Raw genomic sequence first — 16219 nt, 5'->3', positions numbered from 1 at the left:
CCTTCACACAGCCAACACCATCTACAATAACTCTTTGAGTAATCTAGATTTAATATGAGCTACGGCAACATTTAATTCCCATTTGGGATCAATAAAGTATTTTTTAATTGAATCACTAGGATTTCCCACCATTTTCTTCTCTAAGCATGTATTTGATTCACTTTCTTCATTCTGATGGTTAAGAGTGTATGTTTTGATGTATTTATAGGCATAATCTCTTAAATACCTCGCTTTCTGATGAATTAAAAACTACTTCCTGTATTGAAGACCCTTCAGGACATTTATTTTTCTCTTTTGCATCATCCTTAGAATAAATCAACCGGTCAGACCTAGAAAAAAAACATAAATCGGTATTGACCAGGAAGCTTTAAGTACCCCCCTTTTCACTGCTCGCCTTTTATCTCTGACAGAAGGCGCAATTCAAGACCGCCGGCGTGGATTAATGCACCTGACCTTCGTCTCCTCTGAAGCTCCCGCCCTCACCACCCCCACCACTGAGCGGAGAGGAGGAGAAAGAGATGTTTAACTATGGATGGATACTCTGGAGAGAAGGAGGGGAGAGGCACCTGGTGACGAAGCAGTTGCTATGCCAAAAACCAGGAGGTCCGCGCACACACTCAGAAACACACACACACACACACACATATGGGAGACGCAAACAAGAGGGAGCCTTGGTTGAGACGAGTGGAAGCGGCGGTGTCAGAGAGATGCTGCTGAGGCTGACCGTGGCATGCTGACAGCACACAGACACTCACCTCCATCCACCCCCACACACACACACACACGCACACACCCCTCCACACACTACACACATCCAAAGCAGAGGGTCTGGCAGAGAGCGGCGAGGGCGTTGTGCAGTCATGAGGAGGAAATGTTCTTGACGTCGATTCTTGTTTCAGCAGAGCAGACTCGCGATAGGCTTGTGCGAAAATGAAGTCATCCTGATTTGAGAGAGACTAGCGCCTGTCTACACCTTCCAGAGCAACCCGTTAGCTGTGGATGCAGAGAGCAATGAGTCCACATATTGTTGCGTTGCTGCAAACTTTAATGTATGTCATTGAAATGCACAATGTAGGGAATAATGGCAGAGTGGAAGAAAAAAAATGTGTTTTTCACTCAGTCTCCCTGAGTTAATGCTTTGTAGAACCGTCTTTCAACACACTTACAGTTTCAAATCTTATGTCTACTGTTTCAAACAATCTTCTTCACAAAAGTGTGCATCCCTTTTCAAGCCCTCCCACATATTCTCAGTTATATTTAGGTCTGGACTTTGACATGTCTTACGCTCTAAGGATTTCCATGTATTTGGCTCCATGAATCCTTCCACCCATATTTTGTTAGGTTTTTGTTGTAGTCTTTAATATTTCATATGATGGATTGAGCGGTTCTCTGTCAGATCTTCAAAGTTTGGGACGTTGTTTTATAACTGAACCTTGCTTTAGGCTACGCTTTCACAAGAACGCTGCCTGGAAACTGCAGGATTTTCGGAACCTGATTAAAAGAGGTTCTGTTTAAATGGCTGTAGATGTCATGCCAGACCACCGGATAGCGCTGTGATTTTAGCATGTCATTGGACAAGCATGCGCTTTATACCCGTATAACTCAGTTATACCCTTTAACTGAGAGTAAAGAGGTAGGATGCTGACTGTAATGTATGCTAATTTTAAAAAAGTTATTCTGAATTTATTTTACCACCATTTGTCTATATAATTCGGATTAACGGATAACGGATTAACGATTAACGGATAATTCGGGAGCTGCAATGGAAATTTCGTTGAATTCTGTTCAATGACAATAAATGCTATCTATCTATCTATCTATCTATCTATCTATCTATCTATCTATCTATCTATCTATCTATCTATCTATCTATCTATCTATCTATCTATCTATCTATCTATCTATCTATCTATCTATCTATCTATCTATCTTTTACACTTTCCATCCACAACAATGAGAGATATAGAAAAATAAGGAGGAACAGTGAGGAGAAAAAACAAAAGTAGGTCATATACGGTTTATGGGGACATCCAATGCAAGAGGAAGGCTCCTTCCTAGGAGGCTCATTAGTTCTGTCAGCTACAAGAAGTACAGTAACAGGGCCAAGTTTGAAGGTAAAGGCCCTACGTTAGCCTACTTTTGTACTCCAATGACCTGAAATAATAACATTGGTGTTTGTGTGCCATCTTCAGTCAGTGTTTTGTTCAGAAAATGCAAAAAAAAAAGTGCCTTGATAAGATAACAAATAGTTCCTATTTTATGTTCTGGTTAAAATGCCTGTGTGCTTATTGACCTGAGGACATAATTTCACATTTTTAAGACAGAGTTCTTGTTAAAAATCAAAATGGACCATAAAGCAGATAGGAATGACAGCAGTTCATAACAGGTTTTTAACGAGTTTTCAAAATAAATGGCAATACAGCCTCCATTCATAGTTAGCGGCACATCTGGATTTGTAAAAATACATCTCAATTTTCTATAGTAAATGTATGTCTAAAGGTGGTGTTGACATAAAATGTTCACCAGGTGTTGGTAGCAACAAAAGTAGTCCATACATAGAAAGAAGCTAAAACAAGCAAGTTCAGAAATTATGTGTAATAATGTGAAATGGAGCAAAGCATGGACAGCCAAGAAACCAGCCAAAATCTGTCAGTTGTCAGAAATGACCAGACCTCCTCAAAACGCTGTAGCATTCTTGCGTTTTCTCTATGTTTGCCGTACCTGTAACGTCGAGTGGCATGCAGTGAGCCAGCGTGCGTCGTAATGGGTGCCAGCGCGGTTTCTCGGCGACGGGCGGCCCTGTGGTGGCGGACGTAGCTGTGCTGCAGCTGCTGTTGTTGCTGCTCCAGGCCAGAGGGGGGCGATCCGAGCCGCAGGGGGACGGGGTCGGGGAAGGCGACGGGTTGATCACAGACCTCAGGCCAAACACGGAGGAGGTGGTTTCATCTTCGTAGAGCTGCTTTGACGCCGGCTAGAAGAAGAAGACACAGAAAGGGAGGCTGTGTTTTTCTCCAATAGGAATATTGTCTTAATAGGTAAAGAAACACATGGACACACGGTCACTTTAAAGAAATTAATACCTTTTGAACTTTTTCAAAACATTTTTTCACGTTTTTTCAAACATTTTACAGATAAAATCCAAGTTTGACATGAATTTCTCTTCATCCACCTTTACTCTCACACCCCTGAAAAAAGATTGTGCAATAAAGTCCTCAAGATGCAGTCAATTTTTTACTTTAAAAAATTACAGCTGCTGCAAGAGTACCAGCTACACACCTACCAGGACATGACCGGCAACTTAAACTGACCATGGTTGCTAGCACAGCAAAAAAAAAAAAAAAAGATAATAAAAAAAAAGCAGGAAGAAAGTAGCTGCTCTGCTCAAAAAAGGCATGTAAAATATTATGGATGGAGGAAATCTGAAACTGAACATCCACCTGAATGCACAACCCCCACTATGAAACATGGGGATGGCTGAATCATGCTGTGGGAATGCTTTTATTTAGAAGCGTAAGCTCTTCAGAGTGGATTGGAAAATGAAGCCAGCTAATAACAGAGCAACACTGTGAAACCTTCCATCAGGAAAACTAAAAACATGAACACAAAGCTACAATAAAAAGACTTGGATGAAGCGTTTGGGCAGGGCTACAATGGCCCAGTCAAAGTTCAGATTTAAATTTAATTGAAAATCTATGTAAAGCTTGAAAACTGATGCGCACCACAAAATATTGAACAGACTGCTGAAAAGATTAACGTGCCAGGTATCCCTTTCTCCACTTTTCCTAGTCAGTGTGAAAATCGAATAAACTTTAACAAAGTTTGTGCTTTTGACGTGGCAAGATGTAAAGTTCACTGCTTCTGCAGTGCAGGAAACATTGCAGTTCATCTTTAAAGACAAACGTAAAAACCCCGTCTGCCTCTGCAGAAGCGCGGAGAGGAATGACAGCTTAACGGGAATCAGCCCAAAGCACAAATAAAATCGTTAAATTAACTGAGCTGTAACAGGCAGGAAGTGTGCTGCAGTAAAAGTAGCGTGAATCCTTTGTGACGCAGTCCAAGAAAACAGTGTTAGCAGCCAGAGCATGAGCAGAGTACATCCAGCTACAGATACCGTAGTCATAAGACACGTTCGTCCTAAAATATACAAATACACTTATTTCCCGTCTTGCTTTAAAAAACAAAAATCCATTAGTAACAGCTTTGTGTACAGGAGATGCCTGTCAGATAGCACTAATGTTATCTGGTGTTTTTATTTTTTATTTTCCCAAGGATTATAATAATATTTCCATCTGGAAGACACTAAATCATTAAGGATCTGTTTATAGACAGCAGCTGAGAGAGAGAAAAGCACGATGACTAATTCTGGTGAATCTGAATGAGGGGGTGGATTGCGCTGTACAACAGAGTTTTGGCTAATTCACATTCAGCCTGTTGTGTTAACGGAATGATAAACATAATGAGGCGTTCAGTCACAACACAACTTTTAGCTGTCATTTGCTCGATTCATGGGGGGAAAGAATTATAATAATAATAATCATGCTGTATTGTTCTAGCGATTAAAGTCTGGAACTGGAGCGTTTGAAGTGAAGAAGAAGTAACACTAACCAAGGTCATTCCGAACAAACTAGAAAACAGAACGACAGGAAATTGTTCTTGTCGTTTAAGTTTTAATTCACAAAATGTCAATGGAAAGAAACTTTAATTTTCACTTTGCATTTGTATCCCAAATATTTGAATTTACAGCAGGAAATATCTTATGAATTGACGTAAGGATGCACCTGTAGCTACAACATAAGCAGTACAAAAGATCCCACCGGTCACAACATACAAAAAAACATTAAACCAAAATAACTAAAAATCCAAAAGGTATTTTCAATTTCATGTAATATCTTTTGGAGTCTCTTTGCCAGGGTAAACATAATGGGTCTGAGAGCGCTGCCTGGCGTTTGCTAGTACTCCAAACAATCTAAGATCTAAGAAGGACAACTGTGGATTTAAGCAAGCTGGGGGAATTACTTGGGTTCAAACTATTTTACAGAAATACAATTTATCAAATGCAATGCCACTTCACCAAGGTGTAGAAGAAGAACCAAGCTGAAAGAAAATTGATACAAAAGCAAATTTGTTCAAACCTTGAGGAGAAACATAAGACACCGCAGGTATGCTCAAGTCTGCTATAAACCGGCTACTGCTAGAAAACAAACCATGTCATCTTCTGAGGTCAAGTTGATTCTCTCATCACTTTTGAGTGAGAGAAATAAGTTCCCGTTTTGAAATCACCAACCCAAAAAGTTTCCTACAGAACATTTCATGGTCAGGTGAGACAAGGATCAAGTCTACTCATATGTTTGGAGGAATCAATGAGGCTTTAAAGCCTACAGACCAAACAACTGGTGCACGGTGGTGGCAGCATCATGATCTGGTTCTGTTTTGCTGCCTTTGGTATTGATACCTTCTAATTTTATGTTAGATCAACAACTAGATAAGTTAGCGCTTTGGCATAATGGCACAATGATCTCAAACATGCATCCAAACAATAAAGAGATCATCTCTCCATCATGAATATTATGTATATTTTTGAGCTATGAATACAATTTAGTCATCAGCTAAACATTTGGTGCAATGGTTTTGAGCAAAACTTGAGAAATACAATGTAGTGTTAAAAATGAGCCCCTTGTGTTGAGTTAAGGACACAGCAACTAAACTGAAAACATTCAAGCTCACTGAAAACCAACTTACTTCACACAAGAATTAGAATAGCAACTGCAATAGTTGACATAACTGCAAAAATAATCAAGCAGAAGCATTCATTTGCCATATTTTTGCTGTGCAGAACATGGTTTTGGCATAAGCCATCATTAGCCACAACATAGAGAATCGTAGTCATGAACAAAATATCATTGTCACAAGTTCAAAGAATGTCTATGAATGAAATTGTATTGCAGTGTTCACGCTCTCCATGCAAGTAATATTTGTGTCCAGTTGGATTGATCTGTAACTGACCTGAATGCCTACACCTGATGTGTTAGAGGCACTGTGTCTTTAAGAGAGGAAAAAAGTAGCACAATTTTATGTCCCTGAAATTGTACACCCCTACCAGCCAGCCCAGTAAGACTCTGCGGGATTTCATAGGATGGCAAGGTTTTGAAAAGTTAGTGAAATAAAACACTAAACATCAATGTGTTAAGCTAGTATTCACAGTGTAGAGACAACCTGACAACCTGCTGAAGTTCAAACCAAGCGTCAGAACGAAGGAAGAGGAATGAACAAAGTGGCGTAATGTTGTTGTTGGTGCCAGACAGGCTAAACCATCTCATCTACTGGCATTTTCACACACAACAGTCTCTTGTGGACTGTTCTCCATAAGAACAGTCCACAAGAGAAAAAATATCCAGGGAGCAGCAGTCAGTTGCCTTGTTGAAGTAGGAGATGAAGTATAGCTCACATAACCACTCAAGATGTGTGTGGAATAGCATCTCTGAACATACAACATGTGGAACCTTGAAATAAATGAGTTACAAACCAAGTACCACTCCTGCTGGCTAAGCTTGGTTGGTTTTAGGCATATTTGAACATCTCAGTAGCAAGTGAGCGATGTTTAAACCCTACAGTCAGCCTGGCTGTAGTTGTGGACCACAGAGTACCCATCTACTGGTGGCCACTTCCAGGTTGATAATGGGGCATGTCACCCAGCTCAAATCAACTCAAACATGTGTCTTGAACACAACAATGAGTTTGTGATGCTTCAGTGACCTCCGTACTCCAGTGGTCGCCACTATCGGTGTTTGGGGCGATGGTGGTAAAGAGTTCATCCCGTAATCAGGGAGTTGCTGGTTGAGCCCCCACTCTCTTGTTGTGTCCTTGGGTAATTCTGTCAGACTTTAGCAGGTGCTTTTGTTCTGTAAATAGGGCCATTACCTTATCAGTACTGGTAATGGCCTCAACGCATCTCACAGTTGCACAATTGTTCCTTAGACTTCGACTTCGACTTCGACTGACTTTGTTGTCATTTTCAACAGTATAAAATATGAATATAAATCTAAATATAAAATATAAAGTGCAGGACTGACAGTAAAATAGAAGTTATTTAGCTCTGTACATGTGCAAGGTATAAAGTGGAGACCAGTTTTTGAGTGCAGTCCAGTTAAGAGTTCAGCAGTCTGATGGCAAGTAGGAAAAAGCTGTTTTGGAACCAGGTGGGCCTGCACCGGATGCTGCAGAACCTCTTTCCAGAGGGCAGCAGGGAGCAGCAGTCACCTATTTATCCTCCACAGCACAAAAGGCTGCATGCAAATTTGCATGTGCAAAGTCTCCCAGATTTCTTTTGCTTACACTTTTTGCACTTCATGTATGCTTCAAAACTAAACTGAAGAGCACTACCTACAGGAGACCTGATCTCCTGCAGGTATCATAGATACCCACCCCCAACATGGACTATTCACACTCCTACCTTCTGGCCTGACGGTCAACGACCACATTTACAATTGAAGAAGGGATGCTAATTTGAGCCATCAGAGTCGTCAGGGTGGAGATTTAGGCCTTTTGGCCCTGGCAAGCCGATGTAGGCAGGACTCGAAAACTGAGCTATCCTAGTGTTAGGGCAGCTGTGGCTACTATCCAGTAGCTTGCCACAATCAGTGAGTGAATCTGTATGTGAATGTAGTGTGACGCGCTTTGGAGTATACTCTGGACTTGATGAAGCACTTTACAAGTACAGACCATTTCCCATTTACCATAGTCACCAGACCTCCATCCAACACAGCACCTTTGGGTTGTGTCGGACAAGGCGATTCAGGTCATGGATGTGTAGCTGACAAATCTGCAAGAACTACCTGAAGTCATCTTCTCAACCTGGACCAATATATCAGAGGAACGCATCCGACACCTTGCCAAATCTATGCTACTATGCAATCTTAAGGTAACAGGGACTTTAGGCGATCACTACTGACCACATGTGTTTGTTTACCAGCAAAACATAGTGTGAAAGAAATTTATAAAGGGTTCAGCAACACGAGACAGGCAAAGGCTTTGTGTCAGAACCTGCATGCGTGTTTGTTTACCAGGAAGATGAAGTCCGGCCTCTTGTTGTTGAGAGAGACTGGTGAGCGGCTGAGCGACGTGGACGTGTCGTCTGAGCTCTGCGAGGATGGATGGCGAAAAGTCTGGCCGGTCAGCTTGGTGTCGTACAACTGCTCCTCAAATTCTGTACGCGCACACAGCACAAGCACAAAAACACACAGTGAGAAGCAAATACACTTAATCTGGAGCACACAACACAAACTCACACACCAAATATTTTAGGCGCATGGCTGAGAGCAAAGATCCAGCAGAGCTGTTGCTTCACATCACAGTGAAACCTCCCTCCTGTGAGTCCCCGGCGCACCTTCTGCCAGCTTAACAGTCTGCCTCGGTTTACATTTAATCCTCTCCTGGGTTCTCCTGACTCTTGTTCTCCTTTAAACCAAACATTCTCAGTCGAGTTACCCTCTCCTTTTGGATATCTGAGTTTCTTCCTCTTGCCAGGAGCTTAAACTCTCCCCCTCCAGCTATTGTAAACAGATTCCTAAAACCCCCATCCACCCCCACCTTCCTAACCACACACCCACTCCCCCTCACAGCCCTTCAGCCAATCCTTTACCCCCAAAACACACTCCTGACCCAAACCCCAGTCGCCACTGAGCTGTCTGACACACATGTGCACACACGGACGTTCCCAATACAATCCTGCTGATGAAACAGCAGCACCAGAAAGACATGGGTCTTAAGTTGAACACGGTTGAATAACAGCAAAAAACAGAGTACAGAAAGTTGGATGTGTTTAGTACTGGGGTTACATGTTATCTTAGATTAGAACACAATGATCACTTCTTGGGATTTTTGGAAATTGCCTGTTTTTTTTGTTGGTTTTTTTTCAAAAGAGGACTGCTGAAAAGCAACTTTTCAATGCAGTTGTACAGTTTTCAGGGGGATCACAAGTTTCAATTAAAACATACGCAAAGGTAATTAAATCCCGCACCCATCTGCCTTTACAAAAATAAGTAAAGGCTTATCAAATTAGGTGAAAAGCATCTGTGATTCTCAATCTGATTTATATCTGGACTTTGACTGGGTCGTTCCAACGCATGAATGATTCAAACCATCCCACTGTAGCAACTTCATCTACATGTTTGCAGCAATTAAACTAGATTTCTTCTGGCTTTCTTTGAAAAAACTATTTCAGATGTAAAAGCAACACAGTAAAAATATGTAGGCTGTTTAGTTTTTCTAAATTCAAATATAGACGCTCAGACGTCGCCATATTGTTTACACTGCAATGCATTCTGGGTAGCTGCGTCCTACAAAATTACCGTTTCTGTCCAGCCGAAACAGTAATTTTTATGTAATAGGTAACGCTCAGCCCTTTCACTGTCACTAATTATCCATTCATTATCTGCTTTGTCACTGTGAGTTTTGATTTCATGTTAGCTCTTGCTAACGGTGTTAGCTCCTCTGGCTGATATAGTTAAAACAAACTGACCACACCTGTTTGTTTCAACAGAAATCTCGTGCATAAAAACCACACAAAAACTTTGAGGCAGTTTGACTCAATTCAGACATTTTGTGGGCTGCCCTAGTCAGCCTCCAGGACCTTGATTTCTTGAGTTTTATCAACAGACTCGGCTAATCTTTTAAGTAATTCTTATCACAAACTGAAGCGGTTTGGTTGATAGGAAAATTACAACATATTTAGACCAAAATGTTCAACTAGTCGTGAATCCCTTCAAGATTTAAAATAGCAAATGAAGTTGAGCTGATTTATTAATCTTCATTGGTTTCCGGCAAAAAGGTTTTTTATGCATGCAAATAATTTTTGAAAAGTAGGGTGGGTGACAATAACTCAGCGAGGCAACGTGGGAGAAATTTGGATTCAACATTATAATCATGCACAGTAATTAATGTATAACAGCAGAGCAACAGTGTATTAAATAATAATGCTGCATTTTTGAACAAGTGCAGACAGTCCAACCACCCACAGCTTTGGTGAAGCCTTAAATGGCATTGGGAATCATCGCTCTTGGCATGTTTCCTCGCTCAAGTGAAACGTGCCAGCAGAAGACAACTGTTTATGGGATCTCACTCTTTATGAGTGCAAATATGTCTCCAAACATCAAAGGAAACACAGGAAACCTGTGAGCTCGACATTTCCAAACCGTTCACTGCAAGTTAAGATGTTACATTTTGGACTTTGCAAAAGCTTTATCAAAGCAAAGTGAGGAAATCTTGAAGCAGTGCACTTAGAAAAAAAGACTAAACAAGGTTGTTATTCCAAAATGTTTCAACTAAAATACAAAAATAAAAACTAAAATACTTTCCACATTTTTTTAAAGTGTGGAAAGTTTAAAAAAAATGACTACACAAAGGCAGAATAGACTGAGGTAAGCTGTAGAATCTTAAAGGTTTTTTAGGCCATGTTTCATAAATTACAGACAGAATCTGCCTCTTTCCAGTTCACTCACCAAGTTAATGTGGTTGCTGTTTTTGCTCCCTCTGCTTATTAGTCACAATAGGGATCGCACTGGCTACTATTTACTGAAAAACAGAGCTCAAGTGAAATAATACAATTCATGCTTTTACAAAACGTTGGTAAAAGTAAATCCACAAAGTCGTTTTTAAATTATGATTTAAATTATTAAGGGAAAACAGATGTGCATGTCAACCTGAGTCAATGCGGAAAAAGCAAACACACTTGCCGTGACACATTTTGAATTAACAACAGTCATTGGACGGCTGTGTTCAGATCACAACCAAGTCTCATTTCTGCTGAACTTATAGAACCCGTCTAAAAATGAAGGAAGCAAAAGTAGCTAAAAACCAACACACAGAAGAAAGGCAGATAGGAGCCTGGAAAGAGTTTAATTTCTATGGCTTCCAGTTTTATGTGAACCACACTTAAAGAGTCATTACCACCAGTGGAATAAAACATGGAACTGTGAACCTTCCCAAATAATTATGGCCTACCAAAATTACTCCAGGAGACCATCAACGACTCATCAATGACTCATCAAAGACATCACCAACGAACCCAGAAAATTGTCTAAAAACTCATCACTTGCTTCAGTTAAGGTCAGAGTTCATGATTTAATAGTACGACAGAAATTGGACAAAAATGGCATCCATGGGTTGGTTCAAGACCAAAATAGCAGCAAGGTTTGCCTCACATTTACCAGAAAACCATCAATGCTCAATAATTACTAACTCCTCAGACACATAAAACAGGTAGGTTATGTGTCTAAAATTTATGTGGTCCCTATCATCAAACAGCACTATTTAGCTAGCTAGCTTAATTGGCAAAGACAGCTAAAGGGCAGCTGAACTGTCAAAAACCTGGCATGTTTTGGTTGTAGCTAGCAAAACATGTACTGAAGAGCATGCTAGCACATAAACCTTTGGCTAGAGCGCAGGTTTGCTTCAGTGCAACTCGGTTTTACATAAACTCAATTAAAAAAGAAAAAACTATTGTAATAGTTCAACACCTATACTTTTAAAATATTTTTTATTTAAAGGGGAAAAAAACTCCCCAGGCTTTAGCCTTTATGCCAGTTCAAAAATGCAAAGCTAAACTGGAAGTCACTTTTTTAATTCCAAAATGTTGAGTTGTTTACAAGTTTGTAATATTTTTTTCTCCACAACTAATCAATAATGTTTCACTAATCAGTCACTCAAATAGCACACCTGACAGTCAAACGGTTGCAAAGCACTTAACATTTCACAGTTTCTAACTCCTCAGCAAGGTCACTGGCCAATCCGTACTTGTCATAATGAGGTACGTTCCCCTCCGCCTACCATCGCTGAGACATGTTACACACCGGGTGCTCGTTAGAGAAAATAATCAATTTTGCGGTGATTAAAAATTGCCTGACTGCTGCATGCAAAAGTAGCTGGATCAGCCAGATAATAAACAGTGAAAAGGAGCTAAAAGTCGTCTCTTTCCCGACTGCAGTGGCCCAAAGAACTGAGGTGTCAGCAAGAGTCTGAAGATGCAGGGGGTAAACAAACTGATTCGGGAGAGGAAGAGTGAGAGGAGTGAGAGTGAGGCAAATGGCAGGCGAAGAAAAGGAGAGAAAGAAAACAGGGTACAGCTGAGCGGAGGCAAAATTGGGAGGTAGGGAAGTAGAGAAAGAGACACATTGGAGATAGAATAATGATTTATATGCTCCCGGGCTAATGCAATGCAGATACAATGGAAACAATTAAGACATTCAAATAAATATTTCTTTGGAAAATATAAACGGAAATCAAATCTGATCTATAAAGTGACAAGACACAGAGCAATGTTGGGGAAAAAATGATTGGGTAAAAAGCCAAGGGCAAAGTAATACGACAGAAATAGATGGAGTTAGGAGGAGAAGCAGAAAAGTCGCAGGAGTGGAAAAGGACAAGATAATACAAAAACAAGCGCGAGTGGAAGAAAAGAAGAAAGACAATTCATTCTACCCACCAGTGAGTCTACATGTGTACATATTAATGGTACTATGTAAAGGAAGAGGAACAAAGCTATTGGCAGAGAGTCCCCAGGTCTGTAAGAGGTAAAAATAATCTCACAGTCGGAAGTGAGTGAGAGCACCTTCTTTATTATCCCGAGGCGTTTGCTCAGAATGCCAAAGTCAGCTTTAGGCCTACCCACAATGTTCCAGATGGATTTCAGAAAGTCATGACACCAGAATTAAAACAAATCCAACCCCAGACCACATTCAGAGGTAGCTGAAATATAAGTATGTTTATTGCGACGTGCCAGTCCGAGGACTCTGGCTCCCCAAACCGTAGGTCAGAGTAATGCGAAATGCAGAACGAGCGTTGCTGAGCAGAATAGGAATCGTAAGCAGCAGAGCGCCACGGCGAACATTCAAAATGCAGGATCAAGGCACAACATATGACATTTGCAGGAACGGCTCCCTGGAGCATCCCGTCACTTTTATGTCTCCCTCTCGTTTGCTCTCTCAGGTCTGATGCCAAGAAAATCTGATAGTTTAGCAAAAAGCTTTAAACAGCATACCAAACAGAAAAGTGACGATGGGGATTTGTAATACTAAAACCACTTCATGACGTTTTATTAAGTCCAATTTCTGCAGGTCTCACACTCACAATGCAATATTACATTCCATAGATGTGGAATGACAAAGGCTACAAACTTTGAGTGCCAATTTACACCCATGGATCTATATGTAGCTGTGTTTCCGATGCAAATGTGAGCAAATCTTTGTCTATATTCTGCTAACGTCGAAAAAACACAGGTTTACAATTGCGGTTTTTCCATGAAATAAGAAATAAAATTAAAATTACACTTGAATAAGCTTGTTCATGCGATAAGTCATTAAAAACCAAGGAAGAGATGGATGTAAACAGTTACATGAGCTTATATTGATAATTCAGCCATGACGCTAGCGCTCATCAGTCAGTCGTCAGAGGAGACGTTGGCGGCTTAGTTAGACGTTGGAGCGACAAAACCCTTATACCGGTGGTTTCATATGCTGCGTTTTGGGGAAATTATAGTCGTTGATTTTACAGAAGAGATTAAACATGTTGTAATGACACACAACGTTTTATGAACTGTGAGAACTCTGGGGGAGCCAGCGCCACGTTGTCCAAAAAAAAATAAAAACAAACCATCATCCTCCTACTTCTTCCTGTCGTCGTCTTTGTGGTTTCCGTCAGTAGCATCCGGTTGTTAATCCCAATGTTACTGGATCCATCACACACGTAACTTGCATGATGGAGTTTTGCGAAATAGATCTGTTATAAACGTCTCCAAGGCTGAAAAACCACCTCATCGTGGCGCAAAAACATTTTTATCAAAAAACATAATTTTTTTTCTGAATTGGTGTGTTTCCACTAAGCAAATTTGCTTTTGTAGTTTCAATTTACGCAATTCTATGGTTAATGGAAAAGCAGCTTATGGCTTGTTTCTTCGTGTATGAAATTTGTGACGATCCCGTCTTGCATCCAAGGGTTCCTGCAGGTACTTGGACTTCTTCCTTCACCTTCATTTACCTTCACGTAGATGTGAAGGTAAAATAGTATTTCCAAATGGCTCTTGGTTGTAATTGAGTGCGTAACTGTCTGTCTTATGGACTGATGTTGACTTTTAGATGGTGTATTCTGCCTCTCAACCCAATGACTGCTGGGATACGCTCCAGCCACTCCAGTGACCCGGATCACCTCAAAGAAGGCATAAAAATGGTTGAATGGATTCAAGTCAGAAGAGTCAAAATTTTACACCACCACATTACTTCCTTTCTTCAACACCTACTGTTTGCAGTTTTCACTTCAAACCCCGATGCTCATGGAAACAAACCCACCCTGGGTGTCTGAGTAAGTGTCTTGACAGCTGGCTGATGGTAATAAGTCCCGTCCAAAGCAGCTTAGCTGCATTCATGGCTGCTATTTATTGACAATGAGTGGATTAAAGGAGTAAATACATCAGTAGATGTATTGTTCTACTGAAAAAGTGTCAATATAGACAATTTCACTGAAGACTAGTCCGATAAATCAAAGTATGTTACTTAAATATTTCATTAAGTGGGTAGAACATGGAAGCGTCTTGGCACAATGTGAAGGTTTGGAGTGAAAAAGAGACAAAGTGGTTTCTAAATCTCTTCAAGAATATTAATCAACGCATGTCTATAAAAACTAAAGCAATTTCAGTAAACAAGAGATTTGTAAACCATAACCAATGTCACACGAAGTTACACAATAATACTGAATGCTTAAAGACATTCTTTCATCTCACAAATATGAACAAAACATTATGTAAATGAAAAGGTTTAGGGGGAAACAAGCCTAAACAATTTGGGAATTTCAGGATACTGACACAATAATTCATTGAAAGGTATTTAATCAGGAACGTAACACAGACTTTTACCAATAAGAAACTGATGTGTCACTCATCGATACACACTTTCCTTGAATCTTTTCTCTTTGAGGCATTGTAACTTTTACTTACGTTAAAAAAAAACTCGAGGTTACACTAAAAGCACCGCAGAATCTCTCTTCCAGCGCCGATGCGTGGTCCACCATTAAAGGTTAAAGTTTGCAGACAGCCGCCGCGGTGTGCGCGCTGACCGTGAGGAGACGGGGTCTTGAGGACGGCAGCATTTACAGCAGAGGGAGAGGGAAGGTAAACAGACGTAGATCCACGCTGCAGATAGCAGCCGGGGTCCGCTGAGTGCAGCTCTGCTAAATGACTGCGGGCTACTGTGGTGGGAAAACCAGGGAGGGAAGAGGGAGGAGGAGGGATTCTATTGGTGTTTGGGGTGTAAAGGTATGCCGGTCACTCCCACTTGTGCACACACACACGCACACCCACCCCACACACACACACAGAGGGGTTAAGAATGGCCTACCCCACCCCCTTTTCCGTAGTCCAGACAAGCAAGCCAAGCGCTCATGCATTACTAACCTGTGCATTGTGTGACTTAGAGTATCTTTCAGGTGTTCATGCATAACCGCATTACCAAACTGCTTGGTGCTAAAGTTTCATTTAGTCAATGATTATTTTTTTAAGTTTAATGATCTACACAACTCAACAGCCTCATGACTATGGGTAAAAAAATCAATAAAAAATTAGAAAATGTTCTCACTTGTTTACAGTGCAGCCACTCCAAGATAAACCCCCAGCCAGCGTTGACAATATTGCGCCCCGGTCATGTCCAATTTGGGTCATCCTTTCTTCTCTCCCCTTGGAAGACGGATTGGGGAAGGCTGATATTAACAATACCCCTCTTTCACCACCGCCAGGGGAGGCGGGGGTTTATGGAGGGGCAAGAGACAGAGAGAGAGAGGTTGTCTGTCTAGTAGACTGCGTGCCTGATGCCATGCATGTGCAAGTGTTTGCATGCACTAACATTCATGTCATGTCTGCGTCCTTGGGATTTAGCACGCACAACTGATCAATCCATTACAGGAAAAAGGGCCAGTGTTTGAAAGCGTGCGAGTCCCAAGGAAAAAAAAATAAAGGAGGTTTGTGACTCAGTAGGACCTAGTTGGCAGTTAGCGACCTAGTTTGTGTCGGCTAAATGAAACTGTAAGGAGGGTTGTGATTTAACTATCAGGATAGTATTGGCCTGCGGACGTCCAGATTAGAATCGCTGTGCACAATTGTAGGAGAAAATAAGCAATAAATAAGTTTTTTGTGTGTGTGTGTGTGTGTGAGTGAGGTGATCAGTTTTTAAGATTGAAATTG

At 40.9% G+C, this 16219-nt stretch overlaps 1 protein-coding gene across 3 annotated transcripts in view; it reads right to left on the bottom strand.

The window, feature by feature from the left end:
* nhsl2 (NHS-like 2) overlaps positions 1-16219 on the bottom strand; it is a 124409-nt gene that overhangs the window by 8970 nt on the left and 99220 nt on the right. For all 3 annotated transcript variants that reach the window (XM_032582265.1, XM_032582266.1, XM_032582267.1), the window contains exons 3-4: positions 8061-8203; positions 2722-2971 (exon numbers count right to left, since the gene is read on the bottom strand). In XM_032582265.1, the coding sequence (XP_032438156.1) occupies positions 2722-2971; positions 8061-8203 (393 nt within the window). The remainder of the gene's footprint in view (positions 1-2721; positions 2972-8060; positions 8204-16219) is intronic.

This window comes from Xiphophorus hellerii, chromosome 14 (genome assembly GCF_003331165.1).
Source record: "Xiphophorus hellerii strain 12219 chromosome 14, Xiphophorus_hellerii-4.1, whole genome shotgun sequence".
NCBI lineage: Eukaryota > Metazoa > Chordata > Actinopteri > Cyprinodontiformes > Poeciliidae > Xiphophorus > Xiphophorus hellerii.
The sequence above is the reverse complement of the archived record's forward strand: the minus strand, read 5'-3'. Positions and strand labels throughout refer to the sequence as shown.